The sequence below is a fragment of the Chinchilla lanigera genome, unplaced genomic scaffold (assembly GCF_000276665.1).
Source record: "Chinchilla lanigera isolate Chin_1 unplaced genomic scaffold, ChiLan1.0 scaffold00048, whole genome shotgun sequence".
Lineage (NCBI taxonomy): Eukaryota > Metazoa > Chordata > Mammalia > Rodentia > Chinchillidae > Chinchilla > Chinchilla lanigera.
The window spans coordinates 7,992,043-8,012,573 of NW_004955449.1; the positions used below are offsets into that span (position 1 = coordinate 7,992,043).

General features: G+C 35.1%; 1 protein-coding gene across 1 annotated transcript in view; it reads left to right on the forward strand.

Annotated features, from left to right (window-relative positions):
- The window catches only part of Scn9a (sodium channel, voltage gated, type IX alpha subunit), a 159,414-nt gene that overhangs the window by 133,887 nt on the left and 4,996 nt on the right, over positions 1-20,531 (forward strand). The window contains exons 20-26 of the mRNA XM_005393289.2: positions 4,706-4,879; positions 9,422-9,544; positions 12,333-12,614; positions 13,295-13,348; positions 14,233-14,370; positions 19,831-19,935; positions 20,088-20,358. Of these exons, the coding sequence (XP_005393346.1) occupies positions 4,706-4,879; positions 9,422-9,544; positions 12,333-12,614; positions 13,295-13,348; positions 14,233-14,370; positions 19,831-19,935; positions 20,088-20,358 (1,147 nt within the window). The remainder of the gene's footprint in view (positions 1-4,705; positions 4,880-9,421; positions 9,545-12,332; positions 12,615-13,294; positions 13,349-14,232; positions 14,371-19,830; positions 19,936-20,087; positions 20,359-20,531) is intronic.

Sequence of the window (20,531 nt, forward strand, 5' to 3'; positions counted from 1 at the left end):
TTGTTTAATTTCCAAGTGTTTATGGAATTTTTGGAGTTCCTTTTGTCACTTATTTCAAATTTCATTGCACTGTGGTCAGATAATATGCAGGGGATAATTTCAATACTTTTGCATTTCAGTAGGTATTCTCTATGGTCTAGGATGCTATTTCAGAGAAAGACCCATGTGCAGCTGAGAAAAATGTGTATTCGATGTTGTGGGGTGGAACACTCTGTAGACATCTACTAAGTCCATTTGTTCACAGCTTTGGTTCAGATCTGTTATTTCCTTGCTGATCTTTTGTCCAGTTGACCTATCTCTTTGTGTCAAAGGGGTTTTGAGGTCCCCTGTTACAACAGTGTTATTAATTATATGGGTTTTTATGCCTGTTAAGATTTGTCTTATATAATTTGGAGCTCCAATATTTGGTTTGTGTCCAATACATGTTTATGATTGTTTCCTCATCCTCTTACAGTTTTCTTCTGACTAGTATGTAGTGACCTTCTTTATCTCTTTTGATGGTTGTCAGTTTGAAGTTTACATTTTCTGCAAACAGAATACCTACCCCTGCTTTTTTGTGGGATCCTGTTGCATGGAGGATTGTTTTCCATCCTTTGACTTTTAGTCTATGGATTTCCCTTTGAGTGAAATGTGTTTCCTCTATACAGCATATCTTTGGATTTTATTTTTCAATCCACTCTGCCAGTCTGTTTCTTTTTACTGGAGAATTGAGGCCACCTACATTTATAGTTATAACCAATATATATTGATTTATCATTGTCATGTTATTTACTTGTGCTGGTGTCCTACATTTTCTACCTATTTACTTGCTTGCTTTTCTTGACATTTCATTTCTACCGTTCTTCTTCAAATTGTGGTCAGATTTTTCTCTGTGTAGAATATCTTTTAGTACTCTTTGTAACACTGGCTTGGTACTCATGAAGTTCTTCAATTTTTCTTTGTCATGAAAACATTTTATTTCTCCATTGAATTTGAGGGATAGTTTGGCAGGGTACATCAGTCTTGGTTGGAAGCTGTTCTGTCTCAGAACCTATAATACTTCACTCCAAGCTCTTCTTGATTGGATGGTTTGTGCTGAGAAGTCTGCTGTGATTCTGATGGGCTTTCCTTTATAAATAATCTGTTTCTTGTCTCTACCAGCTTTTAATATTCTGTTCTTTTGCTGGAGATCTGGAAATTTAACTATTGTATGTCTGGGTGTAATTTTATTTTGGTTGTGGTTGGTTGGACTTCTGTATGCCTCATTTACCTGTATATCAGATTCTGTTTCCATACTTGGGAAATTTTCTGCTATTATTTCTGCAAATATTCTTTGTCTGTCAGTTGTGCTGCCTCCTGCTCTTTCATTAACTACCATAAGTTGTAGGTTATTCTTCTTTGCCTCCTCTTGCAGCTGTTGAATTGACTTTTCCTGGATCCTTTTTGATTTTATGAGATCCTTTCTTTCATGGTCGCTAGCTGCCATGCTGTCTTCAAAGTCTGAGATTCTAGCCTCAGCTTCATTCAAGCAATTTTGGCAGCTTTCAGTGGAAGCTTTATTTTCCTGGAAGTCTCTTTGAGTCTGGTTCATGTGTTCTAAGTCCTTACTATATTTTTCATTTAATACTTCTGTCCATTGCCTTTGTTCTTCTACTTTCATATATGTTCCTTCTTCAGACTTTTTGAGCAGTTCTTTCATTATTATTATCATTTCATTTTTTGCTTAAGACATTATTTATGATCTCATCTCTTCTATGGCCTTATGGAGTTGTTTCTTTACTTCCATTGCAATCATTTCAGCTATTTCAGGCACGTGTTTACAAAGCTCTCCTATGTCAATGTCTCTTGGACTTGTTTTGAGTGGGACGGAGTTCTGGGATTGTGTTTTAGTCCTTCGTTTTGTCATGTTTGCTACTGGATGCAGAATGTAAACTGGATGCAAATGTAAACTTCCCTCCTCAGTGGCTGCACAGCAAAGGCCATTGGTGTCCCTAGTTTTCCTGTTGTCAGGTTTGCTCCTGAGTGACCTCTGAGAAGCACTACATATGTCTCAGGTTTTCCGGCAGTTGTTGATTTGTATCTAGTTATCCCACATCTCAGACATGGGCATGGGTGTCAGCTGATGGCAGACCATCTGATCCAGCATCCCCTTGCAGTTTAGGGCACGTGCATGGCCCAGACTTGGGTTCTACTGGTGTGACAGTCCCTGTCCAGTGGACCTATGTCCTCAGGCAGTTCAGGGTACATTCAAAACCCAGGCATAAATTGCAGGGTAGACAGTTTGTAAACCACCTGATTCTGTGTCTCCAGTCAGTTGAGGACACATACAGGAACCAGATGTAGGTTGGACAGGCAGCAATCACAGACTGCCCATGCCTGAGACCCCCTAGGTGGTCCGGGTGCAAGCAAAGCATGAACTCGAACTGCTGGAGCAGCTCTTGGAGCACTCACTCACTCAGCGCACGGCATGTGCAGGGAGGGGCCACATGTGCCCCCCAGCTAGAGCAGTCCCTGGGGCTTCTAAGTGAGGACCTCCTGTCTTCTGCTGGTGCACGGAGGGCAGAGACTCAGTCTGTACTGGCGGTGGGGTCCTGGGTCGCCAGCTTTGCCCCCAGGAAGTAGATGGGAAATACCTGGTTCTCTATGCAAGTCTCAGCTGGAAACTGTGGCCGTGGGAGTAAAGCACTGACACCAACCACAGGACAAGCAGCTCTTGGAGCACCTGCTCACTCGGTGCAGGGCACACGCCACTCCTTGCAATTAGATTTTAAAAATACCTAACTTTGTACTTTTCACTCATTTTTCTCAAAACCGAAAGCTGTTCTTTGCATAAACATCTATTAACCAAAAAAATAAAAATACCTGTGTACAAAATAAAAAGAAATAGCTATCATTTGGTACATGTTTATCCTATCTCAAATTTTTGTGTGGATTTTCCCATTGAACTTTCAAACCTGTGAAATTTTGGTATTCTTTTTATTTTAACCAATAAAAAGGCTAAATAGAGTGTAAAATGTTGCATAATAGTAAGTGACAAAAATGCAATTCAGCAAGAGGTAACACCTTGTCTTTTGCTTTGAAAGAAAACACCAAAAAGAAATAAAAGAAATAAATGAGATAACTGAAATCAGTAAAGCCTAACACCCAAATCAGGTATAGCTCACATAATGGCATCTTTGTTTGATTTCTCCCACATCCACAGAAACAGTCCTGGGAGCTAGGTTTCCCTGCAGAAGAGTTGTCAAGCTCTGAAACAAATCACATGATATTTACGCAACAGGATATCTGAATCTCACCATGAAGATTCAGTGATGGTCCTGCTGTAAACCTGTACTGCAGTTCTAAGAATAGGTTTCTCATGACCAAGCCACTTCCTTGTCTTTGTTATTTGAGGATGGGTCATTGGCATATTTTATTTCTATTGTCTTTTTTTTTTTTTTTTTTTTGAGACAGGGTCTCACTATGCAGTTCAGGCTGGCCTTGAGCTCACTATGTAGCTTAGGTTGGCCTTGAACTCACAACTCACCATGATCCTGCTGCCTCAGTCTCTTGAGTGCTGGGATTACAGGTGTGTGCCACCACACCTGGCTCCATATTTTATTTTAAAGTGGCTTGCCTGATTACGCTAGAACTTGAAGAAAGGGACATGAAATTCCTATTGGGTACAAGTCTTCCCCTGAACTTTCATGTCAATTGGCATTCAGAGCCTCAACTTGACACCATCTTTGTGCATTTTGGTGGATCTGTCTATTCTCTCTGCTCCAATTTATCTTGTTTGTTTGTTTGTTTTTAATATTAGTATTAATAGTTTACAGAAAGGCAAAAGATAATTTTTTAAATATTGATAACAAAATTTGGGCAAAAAATGAAAATGGCACAAGCCATCACCCTGGATAAGTAGGGTAATCTTAACCAGCAAAAACACAGATCCTTTAGCTTTCATTACCTCCCACAGATAAGTAGCGTTTCAACCTGAAACAGACAATTCTAACACCTACCTAGTTAGATCGGTGATCATTTTCATTGTCTCAGGGAGCTCAGCTCTTTAAATTCATTTGGATTATTTCCCAACCAAGTTATGGCAATAGCTACAATATCGTTGTCTGTCATTTATTATATTGGCCGAAGTGAATTTACAAGTGGTTTGTAGAATATTTAGATGAAAATAAAATATTGATGCAGAGTTTAAAAGAAATAATCTTGGGCCCTATGGTCTTATTAAGAGACTGCAATCATTCAGTTAGCAAACCTTTCCTCACCTCCTGCTATGTTCTTCACATAGTGGTAGGCTCCAGGAGGTACAAACCTATAGGAACCAAAAGAGACCTTCCGTACCCTATGCGTGGGTATAAAGGATAGTGAGGATGCACAAAGTTTTATAAGAAGGGTTGATCCAGGAACTGTGTCTTAACTTACCAGTTCTCAGTCAATTTGAATGGGGAGAAAAGAAAAACCGAATGCAAGCGAATCACCCCCCAGGTACCAGCGTTATGGCTCTTAAAGGATTAATAGTAATTTCATTCTTTGCGCTCCTTCTCTGTGTTCCCTTTTAATAACTGTTGAAAGGCTAGAAGCTTATGTTGCAAGTAGTCATGCAGTAGAAAGACAGCTGGCTTACAACTATTATATTTCAGTGCCCTCATTATCAGAATTGTATTACTTATACTGTTATGAATCATAAATTTTAAGTTGTACATGAAGTGAAATTTCAATGTTTTTCCCACAGGCTTTTGAAGATATATATATTGAAAAAAAACGAACCATTAAGACTATCCTGGAGTATGCTGACAAGATATTCACCTACATCTTCATTCTGGAAATGCTTTTAAAATGGGTGGCATATGGGTATAAAATATATTTCACCAATGCATGGTGTTGGCTAGATTTCTTAATTGTTGATGTAAGTACAGTATTTTGAAGTAAATTTTACAAGGCAGTTCTTACTAAGTACATTAAAATCTTCACTAACATTATATGCTGCTATATTTATATTTTTAACCTCATGTATTTTTAGGGTACAGGTTTGTATTTTTATGAATTATTAATACAGCAAGTAGAAATATATCTGTGAGGATAGAATAGAGATCTCTCCACAAATATGAATTCTCTTCTGTACCATTCTAACATTTACAATGGGCTTTTGTATATATTTTTTGCTATCAGACAATATGTAATTTCTATAAATATGTAATTTAAATATTATTCCAATTAAGATTAACAACAAAGTGACATTCCAATTAAGATTAACAACAAAGTGACAACAAAGTGATATCATCCCAATTAAGGTTAACAACAAAACTCTCTAAGGTGGTAAAGGAGAAGAAAATATTAAGGTTCTCAGATTAGAGGAAATACTGATTTTTTCACAATATAAGGTTAGATTAAAGATAATGAGGACAACACAAGTTGTCTGATACATGAGCTAAAGTTTATATAAAAACAGTAGGCCAAAAACTGAGTTTATGTTACTGGAAGGAAAATGCAGAACTTCAAAATATTTAGCTAAGTCATACTGTAATAAAAGACAAAATTAGTCATAACTTTTTCCCTACCTCAAACATACATTTGCCCTTCATCTGTGGAATGACAATGTGTCACAGAAATAATCACTAATAATTTCAACTAAAAAATTGTAAATACTGTTACAAAATTGGAAGGTGGAAAATAAGGAAGAGTACTTTGCTATATGTGATTTTTAACAAAGCAAAAGTGTTTTCACAGAGATGCGCATAGTGGCATATAGGTATAATCCCAGCTTTCTGTTTCATTTTTCTCTGCTTATGTTCTTCAGGCTTTCACTAATTTCTTAGATTTTTCAGAAACCTAGCTTTTGTGATTATGGAAGAAACATAATCACTCATAGGTTTTAGAGAATTGTTTTCCAGTCAATGCCTGGAATAATTAGAAAACAACATGGAAATACTTATACTACCAAGTACTTTAAGATTTAAACAAAGGTTTGCGCCATCATACTTTTCAAATAAGAATAAGAAACATTATTTTTTACTTTTTTTTATAAGTACACAATTGTGTCACATAATGAATATGTTCATTATGGGGAACTGGTGCATGTGCACAATGCATTTTAATCCTTTTTCCTTCCCATTCCTTTCCTCTCCCTCATTTCTGCCCAACTCTAGGTCCTCTTTCCATCAACAAAAGCCCTACATCCCTGTTTCCTGTAATCTATCTTTTATTTTACTCTACAATTACTTATGGTTTGGCTTTCTCACAGAAGAAAAATCATGAGATATTTAACTTTCTGTGTCTGACATATTTCACTTAGCATTATGGTCTCAAGGTGCATCCATTTTCCTACAAATAACTGAAATTTATGATAACAAATTATATGTGATCATTAATATCAAACCTGACTGCAGAAAAACTGAAAGCAACTAGTCATATTTACTCAAAAGATCAATTACACAGCTGCTATTTAGCCCAATAAATTCTGTTTTTTATACCACAATATATCAAACATTAAATGTAATATTTTTAATTATTGTACAAATTATATGCAAAATATTTTTCCAGTGTTCAGCCACACATTATACAACATGTAGAATTCTCTGAAAGAGAATTCTAACTTTTGAACTAACATTAATGATTTTATATCTTTTATTTTTAATTTACCTTTTATATATCTAGTTACCACTTGAAGAAAAATATTATGTGATTAACACATTTGATAATAGCAGAGTTTTAAAGAAATGCTAGTCAAAATAAGAAAAAAGTATAAAGAATGTATTATTTTCCTGTTCTGTTCATGTTTATATGTGATTAGAGCTTTTAGACTATAAAAAATTTAAGATGCTTAAAAACTTTCAAAGTATCATAAAATACTTGTCATTATTCAGTTTAAGAAATAAAAGATGAGTAGAGTTAAATTTTTAAACCAAGAGATGTGACCTTTTAACAATAGAATTTTTCTATATTTAAATATCTGAACTGACAATTTTTCAATATGTAATATCTTACTCAGGAGTATATAACATGCAGAATTCAGGGAAGTCTATAGCTTCAATTTGAAATTTTAATTAAATTTTTTTAGAAACATAGACATACATAGGCATATGTAACATTTTCATATTACAAAATTCCACGTGATATTCTTGATGATAGAAATGAAAATCTAAAGGTACAGATTTGGAGAAGGGTTTGAATTTCTTTGTCTGTTTGTTTATTTGATTGTCTGTTTTGCAGCAGGGTTGCATTTTGCTCAGAATTTGAAATTCTCCTGCGCTGATCTCCCAAGTAGTTGTGACTGCAGGTGCACACTCCTGTGCCCAGTGTGAATTTCCCCCTCCCCCAAATCAAGAACCTTATCTGGAGTAGTTGTTCTCAAAGTGTGATCTCTGAACCAAACTCGGGACTTGTAGGCGGGAACTCATTAAAGATGAAAATTTCTCAAATTCCCCTAAAACCAGAGGAAACAGAAACCAGCAAACCATTGTAACAAGTCTTGCGGATTACTTCAGTGCTTATTGAAGTTTCTCATTCACTGATTTGATTTCTTATTTGATTTGCTATTCAGAGAATGTATTCTTATCATTTCTGCAGGAATTTTGATTACTGTATTTGAAACTTACTTGATTAATCATAATTCATCAGTATGGACATATATTTGTGTATATATAAATGTATGCATAGCTAACTAGCTAGGTGTATATATAAATATGTATGTATTCTTCGTTACAGATTATATTGTAGCTTTCTCAATATTCATAAATTATATACAGTATCACTTAGTTGCTAGGAGAACAGGTCTACTGCTTCTTTATGGGCTATTCCAGTTGTCACAGATATTTAAAAGCTAAGTTTTTATTGACTAAAAAGAGAGCATACTTATGTTTTAAGTGCACTTCAGTGGAAAATAATGACTCTAAATGACTGAGTGAATTTAAGAGTAATATGTGGTGTCATTTGTTCTGCGGGCTGTAAGGAATTAAAAAGGAAAAAAAAGTATGGCTACATTTAGTGGGATATTCTAAAGTAAATATATGGAAAAAGGTAATGTCAGTACCTCCTACTTCATAAATCAATTCACTTGTCTTAAATGGCAGCAGCAGTGAACTTATGAGCACTGAATTTTTTTTACTCCTTAAATGTTAAATAAAGGAAGTTATGTCTCAGTTGTTGCTCTTCTTTCCTGGGAAACAAGAATCTCTTCTTCCCTACCTTAGTTCACAGTAAATATATTGCAAATGCTGTTCTTAGACATTGTCTTCTGCTACATAATAGGAAATAAATTAATATTTTAGATTTGGCTTAAGCAAAAATAAAAAAATAAATGTGGCTTAATCATCTACAGATCCAAATCTAAGGCCACCTAAGTTCGAACTCACTATTGTCTTTATTCAAATGTATATTGATTTCTTTCTTAACCATGTTTTTTTTTGAGATAAATTTTGATAAGAACACAAATTCCTGAAGGATAACTGGCTATGGTCATCACGTCTGATCTATCAATATAATAAAGTTCTCATATGTGTGCTCACTGGGAGGCCAATAAGACCACCTACGGTCATTCTCTATTCTACGTAACTGAGAATTGCTTTTGTAAATTATTACAGGGTAGATCTTTGGTGCCTGTATTAGTCACCTTTCCATCATGGGACAAAATACTTCATACTTGAAACTTAAAGAGGGAGAGGTTTGTTGTAGCGCAGGGTTTCAGAGGACAGGTCCATGGTCGGTACCCCAAGGCAGAAGCAGCATGAGTGAAGGGCGTGGCCAAGGAGAGTTGCCCACGTCATGATGGCTGAACGCAGAGAAACAGCAGGAGGCTCAGGACAGGAAGGGGCTGAACAAGAATTTACCTTCCAGGTCAGCCCCTAGTCTGTCACCTTTACAAATCGGGTCGCACCTCTCACAGAACATCAGCTAGGAACTCATCGTTACATTAACCACCTCCCCAAAGCCCCACCTCAGAGGACGTGACCCTGTAGGGGACATTTTTGACTGAAAAAATAACAGTGCCAATCTTGAGTAATTGAAAGAAGTAAGCTTACTTGGAAATTTTCATCACCTCAAAACTATGAATCTTCAGACTGATTCTTCAAGATTTATAATCATGCTTAAATTTAGTTCATACCACACATATGGCAGCTTTAGAATCACATTTTGTTGTACCGTGTGCTTTATTTCAATTGAAATTTTGCTGGTTGCTCCGTTTAAACTTTGAAATTTCATAAGCAAGTACATAGCCTTTGATTACAACAGTCTGAAAATAATATGTATCACTGCTATTTGGATATAATAAATTACTTTCATTCTATGATTTCTTCTTATTTTGGTTAACATTGCTTGAAGTCTGTTTTTTGATAGAAACCTGCATCTTGCCCATTTGACTTGACCTTCTCTTAGTGATCTTTGGAACTGAATTTTCCTCTTGAGGCTTTCGACTTTCTTTGAAATAATTAATGACACTTATTTTTTACAGGTTTCTTTAGTTACTTTAGTTGCTTCCACTCTCGGCTACTCAGAACTTGGGCCCATTAGATCTCTTCGAACACTTAGAGCATTACGACCTCTAAGAGCCTTATCGAGATTTGAAGGAATGAGGGTAAGAAATACTGAAATCATTGATATACTATTATTTTTTACTGGCACACAGAATGTTTAAAAATTGATATATAGTAATTATGGACTGTTTATATAAATGTACATATATGTTCATGCATATATGCATACATTCATAGATATGGGCTGTTTATGTATATGATAGGTGCAAATACACATACACACATGATATTTCATGTATATGATTTAATAAAGAAATTAATCAATATCTTCTGTCTATCATATTGGTAGGCAATTGAATTACCCAAGTAAGTGACTTTTTTCCTCTGCTAGAAATTCAAGAGATCACTATTAGTCTTGAAACAATCTCTTGTTTATAAATCAAGGACTTATCTATATCAAGTGCTGAAATAATATTTATTGAAAGAGCTACAATGGGTAGCAAGCAAATTCCAGCCTTAAACAGTGTTTCAAAATAAGTGAAATTGGGTCAGTATTGCATTTATAGAAAACTAAAACTCTAAGAGTTTCATGTGCCCTGACACTGCATGTTACATAAAAAGGGCCACATTCAATATCCAAGTCTGACTGTAAACTCTGCTTGTTAATGTGCCAGGTAATATGGACCATAAACACAACAGAGAGCATGATTATAAAAAGCTCATAAGTAAAATTCATGAATTCTTTATAAGAATAAAAATATACATTTCATTGTATGAAGAAATGTAGTATTGGAATTTTTGCTGCAATGTTTTGATGATTAGTAGATTGTTAAACTCGATCCAGAACTAGTGATTGATTCAATTATTTGAGCAATGGTGCACTGTTTTTTTCATAGATAGAAAATATATCTGTCCTTCTAAAATGCTTCCTTTGGTGATTAAGCCAGTGTATAAATTTATATTATTTACTCTGTTTTTTATCTCAAATACTAGTAAATATGATTTAAGAAAGTGTTTTAATATATTTTGAGGACAAAAATTGTTTACTTATATTGGCTAAGCATGTGGAAGGAAATATTTCTTTGCATGGAAGGGCTATTTTGGAAAAAACAATCAAATGATGCATTTAAGGCATTTAGTGACAAGTGCCTTTGGAATCCTCAGATTCTGAAGTTTATTGACTCTACTAACATATCTCATCAGAGTAGTAAGGATCTAGCTCCATTGTTAGAGGTGGAGCTTTTTAACACTGTCTGTGAACTCTTGTGCTATGAGTAGCCCATACTATAATGGTAAATAGACCCCAGATCCCCTAAGAGTGAATAGACCCAACTGTCAAAGAACAGACAGGCCCAGGAACAGTATTCTGTGGTGCCCGTTACAGGATGCTACAGGAGTACTAGATCAGAAAGTGCTGCCTGAAGTCAGAGAAGGCTTCTCATTCACTTGGCATTGGAACCATGACTGAAAGAGTTAAGTTCCAAGTCATAGGCAAGTAGACTTTGAAAGCACAGATACCCTGTGATTGAGAGGTACACGGTCAAGTATGCCAGGTGTTTGAAAGAAATCAGTAGGAGGCTCCACATGCTTTGATGGTAAGCATAGTGAGGTAGCAGGAAATAAGAAAGAGAGAGCAGGCTCGATGAAGAACTATGAGCCCCATCTCTAGTCTTGGCTTCTCTAACCTTTTAGGAGGTCATGCACATTGTAAGGATTTGATGAAAGTTCACCATCTCTCCAGAAAGAAAGTATAACCACAATGATTATCATATGTTTTCATTTTCCCATGAAGCCTTTGCTGCCCCATGGACTGCAGAGTAATAATGATTGCTGGGATTAATAGGTCAAAACCCCACACTCTACAAGTAAATTGGTTATTTTTTGCACAGGAAGCTTTATTAGAAAACATTCATGCCCATTATGTATGAACTATGGCTGCAGTAGTACAATTGGGTAGTTGCAATAGAGATCACAAAACCCACATAGGTTAAAAATACTTAAGAACATGTTTGCTAACCTCTGTTCTAGACAATGTCATAGATGGTGAGCAATCCCCAATATCCCCATTTGGAAGTGCTTTGAGAACTTGCTTAATATATTGGAAGAGAAAAAGGGACCACAATTATTTTTTCCTAACAAATTAACATTTAACATGTTTGTAGGACCAGGACGGAAGTGTTAAAAGATTTGTAAGTTTTGCAGGATGGAATAATTCAGCAAATCTGGAGAGTAAAAATACTGTGGAAGTTGCCATGGAGGAAAATTGAAGTAGCAAGATCACTGGTGATAAGTAGCAGAGGAAACGCAATAAAGCAAAAATTTTCAATTTAGAATAAGAAGTCCAGGATTACTCTCATTTTTAGAACCACTTAAATGCAAAGAGTTCAAACTACTAAGAATCCTAGACTTAAGTCCACCTAATATATACTAATACTTTTCTAGTATGGGGGAATCTTTGATGCTGGTAATTCTAAGATCATGAGACTTTAAATGTACCTTTAATTTCTTTTTCATCATTTATATATTTTCTCTTTTCTACAATGTGCAGATTTTATGACTTCACCTTATGAATATCAGGTTTTTGGTTTGTTAAAACATTTGCTTATTTAAACTGTACTATCATCTTTGTTATTTTGTCTTGTGTTTTGGCTAATAATTTTACTGTGTTTATCATTTAATTTGGGAATTTGCTGATCACAAGCTCATGTCACAGCTTTCTTGGCACACTACTGAGAATACAGTAGGTATACAATATATGCATGCCAGTTAGTTGACTCGATGGCTTAAATATTCAAAGGTGCCTTTTCCTGATTTCTTTAACCCTGCATTGATGTTGTGTATATAACCTTTTTAAAACTAATCTTACTTGTTCTTTCTCTTTAATACCAGGTGGTTGTGAATGCGCTCATTGGTGCGATTCCTTCCATCATGAATGTGCTCCTTGTATGTCTCATATTCTGGCTAATATTTAGCATCATGGGTGTGAATTTGTTTGCTGGCAAGTTCTATGAGTGTGTTAACACCACAGATGGGTCACGGTTTCTGGAAACTAAAGTTCAGAATCGTTCTGAGTGCTTTGCCCTTATGAATGGTACTACTGATGTGCGCTGGAAAAACCTGAAAGTGAACTTTGATAATGTTGGACTCGGTTACCTGTCTTTGCTTCAAGTTGTAAGTGACTCTTTCCATAAATACTTAGATATACAATGAAAGCTCTTGCTCATCATTTAAATACTCTATAAATTAAAAATTAAAGAGAAAGTACTAGGTGACTTCTAAAATCAAGATTATCTTTTTGAGACTGTATGAGTATAAGCATGGTTATGAAGCATAGTTTTGCTGCATTTGAGATATTAATCCAGAATTAACTATTTGGTAGAACTTCAATCCATACCATTGCACCTTCTGAACACTACTTCAAAAATAGTCACATTGGACTTCCAGAACTACCCTATAGGGGAATGAGAAGACTTCCTACTCATGAAAGAAAATTCTTTAAAAGTGGAAGAAAAGTTTCTTGCCATCATCATAAAAATCTATTTGTTTGAGAATATAAAAATACATATTCAAATTTCACAGGCCATTATGATAATTTGGAAATAATTAAGACTAAGATTTAGCATATGATTTAAGAATCTGTTCTCTTTTTTAAAGCATCTTTATATTTAATTGGTATTTTGAAATACAGCAAAACTTACTAATTTAACATTTTGTAATAAATGTTGTAAGACTAAGTAGACAAAATTTGCATTTATATATAAATAAATTTATGTTTAAAATTTATAATTATATTTATGATAATTTTAGAGCATGAGCCTCACATTCTAATTCTATACATGTGATATTTACAGGCAACATTTAAGGGATGGATGGATATTATGTATGCAGCAGTTGATTCTGTCAATGTAAGTACTGATTAACATTTCTATCCAAACTTACAATTTAAAAACTCTCGTTAGTTTTGTTCAGTGCTTTAAACTATAGTGCCGTGGGGCCCTTGATATGTACAAATGCAGTGAAGCTGACAGTGCCCTCGCAGCAAGAGTACAGCATTGGACCCAGAGCCTGCCTCAAACTGTGGCTCCATCACAGAGTCCAAGCTGTGCAACTGATTGTGAGCAAAGCACTTTCCCTTGTGGAGCCTTGGCTTATTCTTCTGTGAGAGGAAAATAACCCAGAGCCTACCTCATAAGGTCATTAATGAGGATCCGATAAAAAAAAGTACACACAGAATACTTAGAATAATCTGGCCATAATAAATGTTCAGTAAATATTAATTTGTCACAGTAAACATGAATTTCTTTTCTTCATGGTCTTTACTGCCTTATATTTTTAAGCAACTTGCAAGAGTTTATGTGAAATAAATTCCATGCTAAGAAAATTTAAAGATTATTAGCTAGTTCATATTATCATGAAACATAGTGAAGGTATTTTTATAACAAAGCAAAAAAGTAATAAAATTTACATAAGTATGGCATCCTCCCCTTTACAGGTTTTACTGGGAAAAAAAATATATTAGATTGTTTAGTTACTATATAATCCTACCAATCTGAGAACAAGTACTACACATGTCCTTTAGAGTCATCTGAACACTATGGAAATCATTTTAAATACTTGTTTAATGTTGAGTAAATTTTTAAAAACAACTAGTTTAAGACTCAACAATGCTGTAGCTTTTAAAATACCAACTTTATCTAGGGTAGCATGCTTAGGATTACTCTGTCAAGTCATGAAAATATGAAAATGATGAATGTTATTATGAACACACCACTTTTTTTCAATTTTATAGGTAAACCAGCAGCCCAAATATGAATACAACCTCTACATGTATATTTATTTTGTCATCTTTATCATCTTTGGATCATTCTTCACTCTGAATTTATTCATTGGTGTCATCATAGATAACTTCAACCAACAAAAAAAGAAGATAAGTATTCAAGTGTTTCCTTTATTGAAAAGAAGTGAACAATTATTTTCCGAACTTTTAAAATTTGACTTCCATCAGTCATTTCATTAACACTTTATTTTTGAAATGATTGGCCAAGTATACAATTATAGATATACTTAATATTATCTATTTTTGTGCAGAGACTAACTTCCTAAGTGACAGCTATTTGACTCAATCTATCAACAATTACATTTTTTCCACTATTCCTTTTGGAGGATTGAACAATTAAGAAAATTTCACTAATTATTTATCCAAAACATATTTCATAAGTAGTTGTTTTACTTTCTTCTGTGTCACTATTCTATAATAATTTGTATTTTGTATTATGTATTATGTATTAGTCTTGTTCTTGGGTAGAACAACACACTGTATGACTCCTAAGCTCAAGGCATTTATTTTATGGCAGAAGAAAATCATACAGCTAATGAAAATTAAGATTCATTAGCCAGGTAAAGTGACACATACCTATAATCCCAGCAGTCTGGGAGGCTGAGGCAAGAGGATCACAAATTCCATCCCAGCCTCAGAAACTTAGTAAATTAGAGAGACCTTCTCTCGAAATAAATGTTAAAAAAGACTGGGGATATAGCTCAGTGGGAAAGCTTTGGCTTCACTCCCTATTACCTCACATTTTCACACCTGATAAAAGTTTTGTTGAATCTTGTATATCAAGCACTTTCCTGAGAGTTTTTTTTCCTTAACTCCACATTAACTGTATTAGTGTCTTAAGGCTACCATAACAAAGCACCACAGATCAAATGATTTAAAACAGCAATGTATTCTCTAAAAGATCTGGAAGGTAAAAGTCCAAAATCAAAGGATTGGTAGGGTGATGCTGTCTTCAAAGCCTTTATGGGAAGCTCCTTTCTTACATCTCCCGCTTGAGATAGCCCAGGTATTCCTCAATTCTTGGCAGTATAACTCCAGGGTCTGTAACTATATGCATTTGTTTCTCTCTTCTAATAAGGACACCAATTATAATGGACTAAGAAGCCATCCTACTCCAGTATGACTTAGCCTTAATTATACATGAAAAACACTATTTCCAAATGAGGTTCTAGTGTTAGATCTTCAACATATCTTCTTGAGATAACAGTTCAATCCAAAATATCAACCAAAGCACTCCTCCTCTTCATCCTCTTCCTCTTCTTCTTCTCCTTCTCCTCATCCTCCTCCTCTTTCTCCTTCTTCTCCTCCTCCACCTCCTCTTTCTGTTTTTCCTCCTCCTCCTTCTCCTTCTTCTTCTTCTCCTCCTCTTTCTCCTTCTTCATCTTCTTCTTCATCTTCTTCTTCTTCTTCTTCTTCTTCTTCTTCTTCTTCTTCTTCTTCTTCTTCTTCTTCTTCCTCTTCTTCTCCTACTTCTTCTTCTTTTCCTCCCCCTCTTCCTCTTCCTTCTCCTCCTCCTTCTTCTTCTTTACATTTGAGAAGAAAATAATTTTAAAAAGATTATCTGAAAGCAGATATGAAGTGTCATGCTACATGTTTTTTAGTAGGAACTGACTAGGTGGCTGAGGCATTTTGAACAAGGAAGAACATATGAGCAAGGCATTGATATTTGTTAGGACTCCAAGGAATGTCAGATCCTGCAAAAAGTACCTCTCATGTGTAATCTAGAAGACAGAAATATCACTAGTTTACTCTTGGAGTTTACTCTTGGATGCTACTTGTGTATCATCTGACAGTTACAAAGTAGCTCCATCATAAATCTAACTCTAGAGTACCTATTTCTAGACACTGTGTGTCTTGGTTACTTTTTTCTCGCTGCTGGGACAAAATACCTGACGCCCAAAATTAAGGAAGGAAAGGTTTATTTCACTTACAGTTTGTGGAGGTTTCAGTCCATACTTGGCAGATTATAAGGCAGAGTGGCACATGGCAGAGAGCTACAGCTCAGGGTGGCAGACAACAGCAAAAGCAACAAGCACACACCAGCAACAAATGGGGGAGGAATGGCTTCAAGCACTCTTTTCCTGTCCCTTACATATGCAAACTATCCACCCCAGGGCGGGTGCAGCTCTCACACCCTTAAGCAAACTCTAAAAGCCTACCCCCTGGCCGCATGAGGCTTTGGGGGACACACAGACATAAACCATAACACTGTGAAACTGAGATTTATTTAAAATATTCTAGGAGTGATTTTTCACAATATTTGAGAGAATCCAAGTTTAGTTCAGACCTTCAGACCTTACTCTACCTACCACCTGGACTACATTTACTATATGCTGCAACTCTGTGGCAGTAGAGAATAGAATATATTCAACTAGGATATTTTAGGTGGTAGATTTATAGTGGTGTTTATGATTTCAAAGAAAGTAGACTATAAGTTTTGGATTTCTTGTCAATGAGCTGAGTTACTGAGACTGTAGTGCAACCTATAGGAAAAGAGAACTTTAAAGGTATGAGGGATAGAATTTCTAAAGGTAATAATTTCAGGTGCTGACTGCCCAGGTAAGACAAGTACATGCCTTGAAATACTACCAGTTCACCTGACTGACTATTCACAAGACAAGAAAATGTCTATTTAACCTCAAAGGCCATATATTTCCCACAATGCAGTGTTGCCTCTTAACTAATTTTTTTAATAATTTATGGTTTTACTCTCACCTGCCCCCTTTTCTCTTTTCCTTTTCTCTACCTCCCCCTAAGCCTCGTCACCGTCTCTTTCTCTGTGGTAATAGGGTGGGTTGATCCTAGGACCTTGTGCATACTATACAGCTGCTCAGCCACTGAGCATCATCCAGTATAGGGTCTCTCACACTGTCTAGACTGCACTGAACTTAAGGTATTCCTGTCTCAACCTTCTGAGCAGCTGGGATTATGACTGTGTGCCAGAAAACCTGGATTATTCATTTTTCTTTCTAACCAATCCCACCTTACTATTTTTGCCAGCTATCCATTATCCACACTCGTGCTCTTTTCATCTTTAATACTCTTGTGTAAAAATTGGGTTTGATAGTGAATCATAACGCATACTATCAAAGATTGGAATGTAAGTTATTAGTTAATTCAACATATAAATGGAAAGAAATTATGTGATATATCTATATAAATGCTTAGTTCAGACCTGGGAACCCATGAGAAACTTTTAAGTATGACAACCCTTTTCAAAAGCAAATATAACTATATGAAGAAAGTTAATACTAACAACTCTAAATAAGGCTGAGTCTCCTTTACCCCAAGATGCTTAGGAGATTTGTATGTTCTGAATTTCAGATATTTTTGGATTTTGGAATATTTGTATAAGTAATGGGATATCTTGGCAGCTCTAAATCAAAATGTATTTATACTATATGTAATGCATGTGTGTGTGTGTGTGTGTGTGTGTGTATATATGTCATAAAATAGATAATTGTATACAATACTTTTAGTGTGGCTGCTAAAAATAAAACATTTATTTATGTTACACAATAAGAGATTATATACTACATCTTTATTGCGGCTGCAATGTCAGTGCTACCTGCCTATTATACTAATTTTCCACTTGGAGTACTATGTTGTTGGTGATCAAAAACCTTCAGATTTCATGTTTTCAGATCAAGGATGCACAACCCATGGCAAGGTGAATGTGTTGGATGCTTGCTGCTTGTCAGCATCATGCTGAGGGTCTGGCATGCATTATCTCAACTGATCTTTTCCAAACATTAATGTAGTTACACTACCGTACCGTACTTTGTAATTAAAGAGATTAAGAAATTTGTCTAGAGACAACAGAGATGGGACTTAAACAAAGATAGTGTAACTCCAGAACTGTAATTTAACCTAATGTGTAATATAGCTTGGACACAGCATAGCATTCTGATAGGCCAGCCTGACATAGTGGATTGCTCTCCCTTAGCAAAATTTTAAAAGGGTTCACTTTCCCACTATGTTATCCACAGGAGATCAGAACCACACAACACAGAAGTTCTCTATGGGAACTTTCAAAATCACCTGTTAGTTTCATTCCACCCTTCAAAGATATCATTAGATGAAGACACAACTGCTACTTTGATTTTCCACCTCTAATTCAGAGGTCTGTCCTCAGTATGTTTTCAACTCTGCTGCTAAGGTTTAAGGCGCTAGTATTCAAGTTGCCACCGTTAAACAATAAAGTGCCTGAGCATCCCTTAACGTTGGCTTACAGACTGTCACATGCCTATCAGTTGAAAACAATAGTTACATAAAGACTGCGTAGGGGGGATGGGGATTTAGCTCAGCGGCAAAAGCGCCTGCCTGGCAAGCGCAAGGTCGTGAGTTCGGTTCCCGGTACCGGAGGAAAAAAAAAAAAAAAGACTGCGTAGGAACTGGAGGAAAGGTGAATTAAAACACTCTAACAAAGAAAGACTGGTAATAGGTATTTGAGGAGTATGAAATACAGTATAACATGAAACTAAATGTTTTTAATCCAAGAAAACTAACAGGAAATCAGGACTGGGTCATTTTCAACTCCAGGACCTTACAAGGAAGGATTTCAGAATCATTAATTGCAAAAATGCATCTCTAATGACATGGATTATTCTAAAGTATGCTATGATTTTGAAAAGGTTTTATTACAGACCAATGTGGAATATGCACATAGCCATAAAAATTATAGATTATTTAAAGAAACTAACAAAACCTAAAGGAATATCCAAAGCTTCTAAAACCACTCTGTGAGTTTTACGCTTTTTCAATGTAAAAAGAATAAAATCTTATTTAGATATCAGCTTTCTACTACTGAAATGTAATGATTGTACTACATTTTATACAATGAATTACAAACTCTTTCAGTTTCCCAGGCATAATTATTGGTAATTTGTGTAGTACCTACATCTTTATCACACATGATTTTGATACCCAATAAGTATTTAGGCTAAAATTCATTTTTTGGAAGTTAAGAGCTAAAATATTTCTTGTAATATAGACATAGATGCAATTGTGGATAGAGATATAGATAGGGAAATGTATGTGACTTACTTATAATGAATTCATTTTTCTCTGACAAATGGTACCATATTGAATGCATATTAATGAATATAAAATTATTTCAGTAATTTTTTCTGGTCTCTACTCCTTCTAATAGTCTTAAATATTAGCCAAATCATCAAAAGAAACATTTACTATTAGCTGTTGCATCCTTTCAAAATATATTTGTCATTCATCAATAAAATCCCTACTAAGACAAATAGCAGAGAAAATGAAATATCAGCATATACTCTAAAACAACATATGTTAGTACATGAAATGTAGTTGAAACAATCATTATTTTATATAATGGCTATGTTTTATATTTGCACATTATATTATGTATGTAGGCTCATGTGCTTAAGCACAGGTAACTTTTAAGACAGAATTTATAGCTACTGTGTACATAATAAAATGCATACAATTTATTAATACCTCTTTAATTTATTTTAAGGTTCAGAAGAAAAAGGTACACAATGATTCTGGTTTTAATTAGATTTTTTTTTAATTTTTTACCTTGGAGGTCAAGATATCTTCATGACAGAAGAACAAAAAAAATACTATAATGCAATGAAAAAGCTGGGGTCCAAGAAACCACAAAAGCCAATTCCCCGGCCAGGGGTAAATATATATGTGTATAAACTATTTATATAAATATATAGAATTTATAACACTAAATTAAAATTATTTTTAACTTGTCTTTTTTGCATAACTACAGATATAATACTACTTGAAATATTTACTCTACTTTTTGTCATTCTTTTCTCTTACAGAACAAGTTCCAAGGATGTATATTTGACCTCGTAACAAACCAAGCCTTTGACATCACCATTATGGTTCTTATCTGTCTCAATATGGTAACCATGATGGCAGAAAAAGAGGGACAGGATTCGAGCACAGTGGAAGTTCTGTACTGGATAAATGTTGTGTTCGTTGTCCTGTTCACTGGAGAATGTGTGCTGAAACTCATCTCCCTCCGACACTACTACTTCACAGTGGGATGGAACATTTTTGATTTTGTGGTTGTGATTCTCTCCATTGTAGGTAAGGCCAGTTGTTCATCAAATCTTAATTTGAAATAAACTAAATCCACACATGCTTGTCAGAGAAAAATCTGAACTATTAAATGTAAACTTACTTTTGAGTAAGTTTGTCTAATAAAAGAATAAAGGAACCTTAGAACCAAAGCAAAAACCTTTGTCAGAATTCCTGCATTC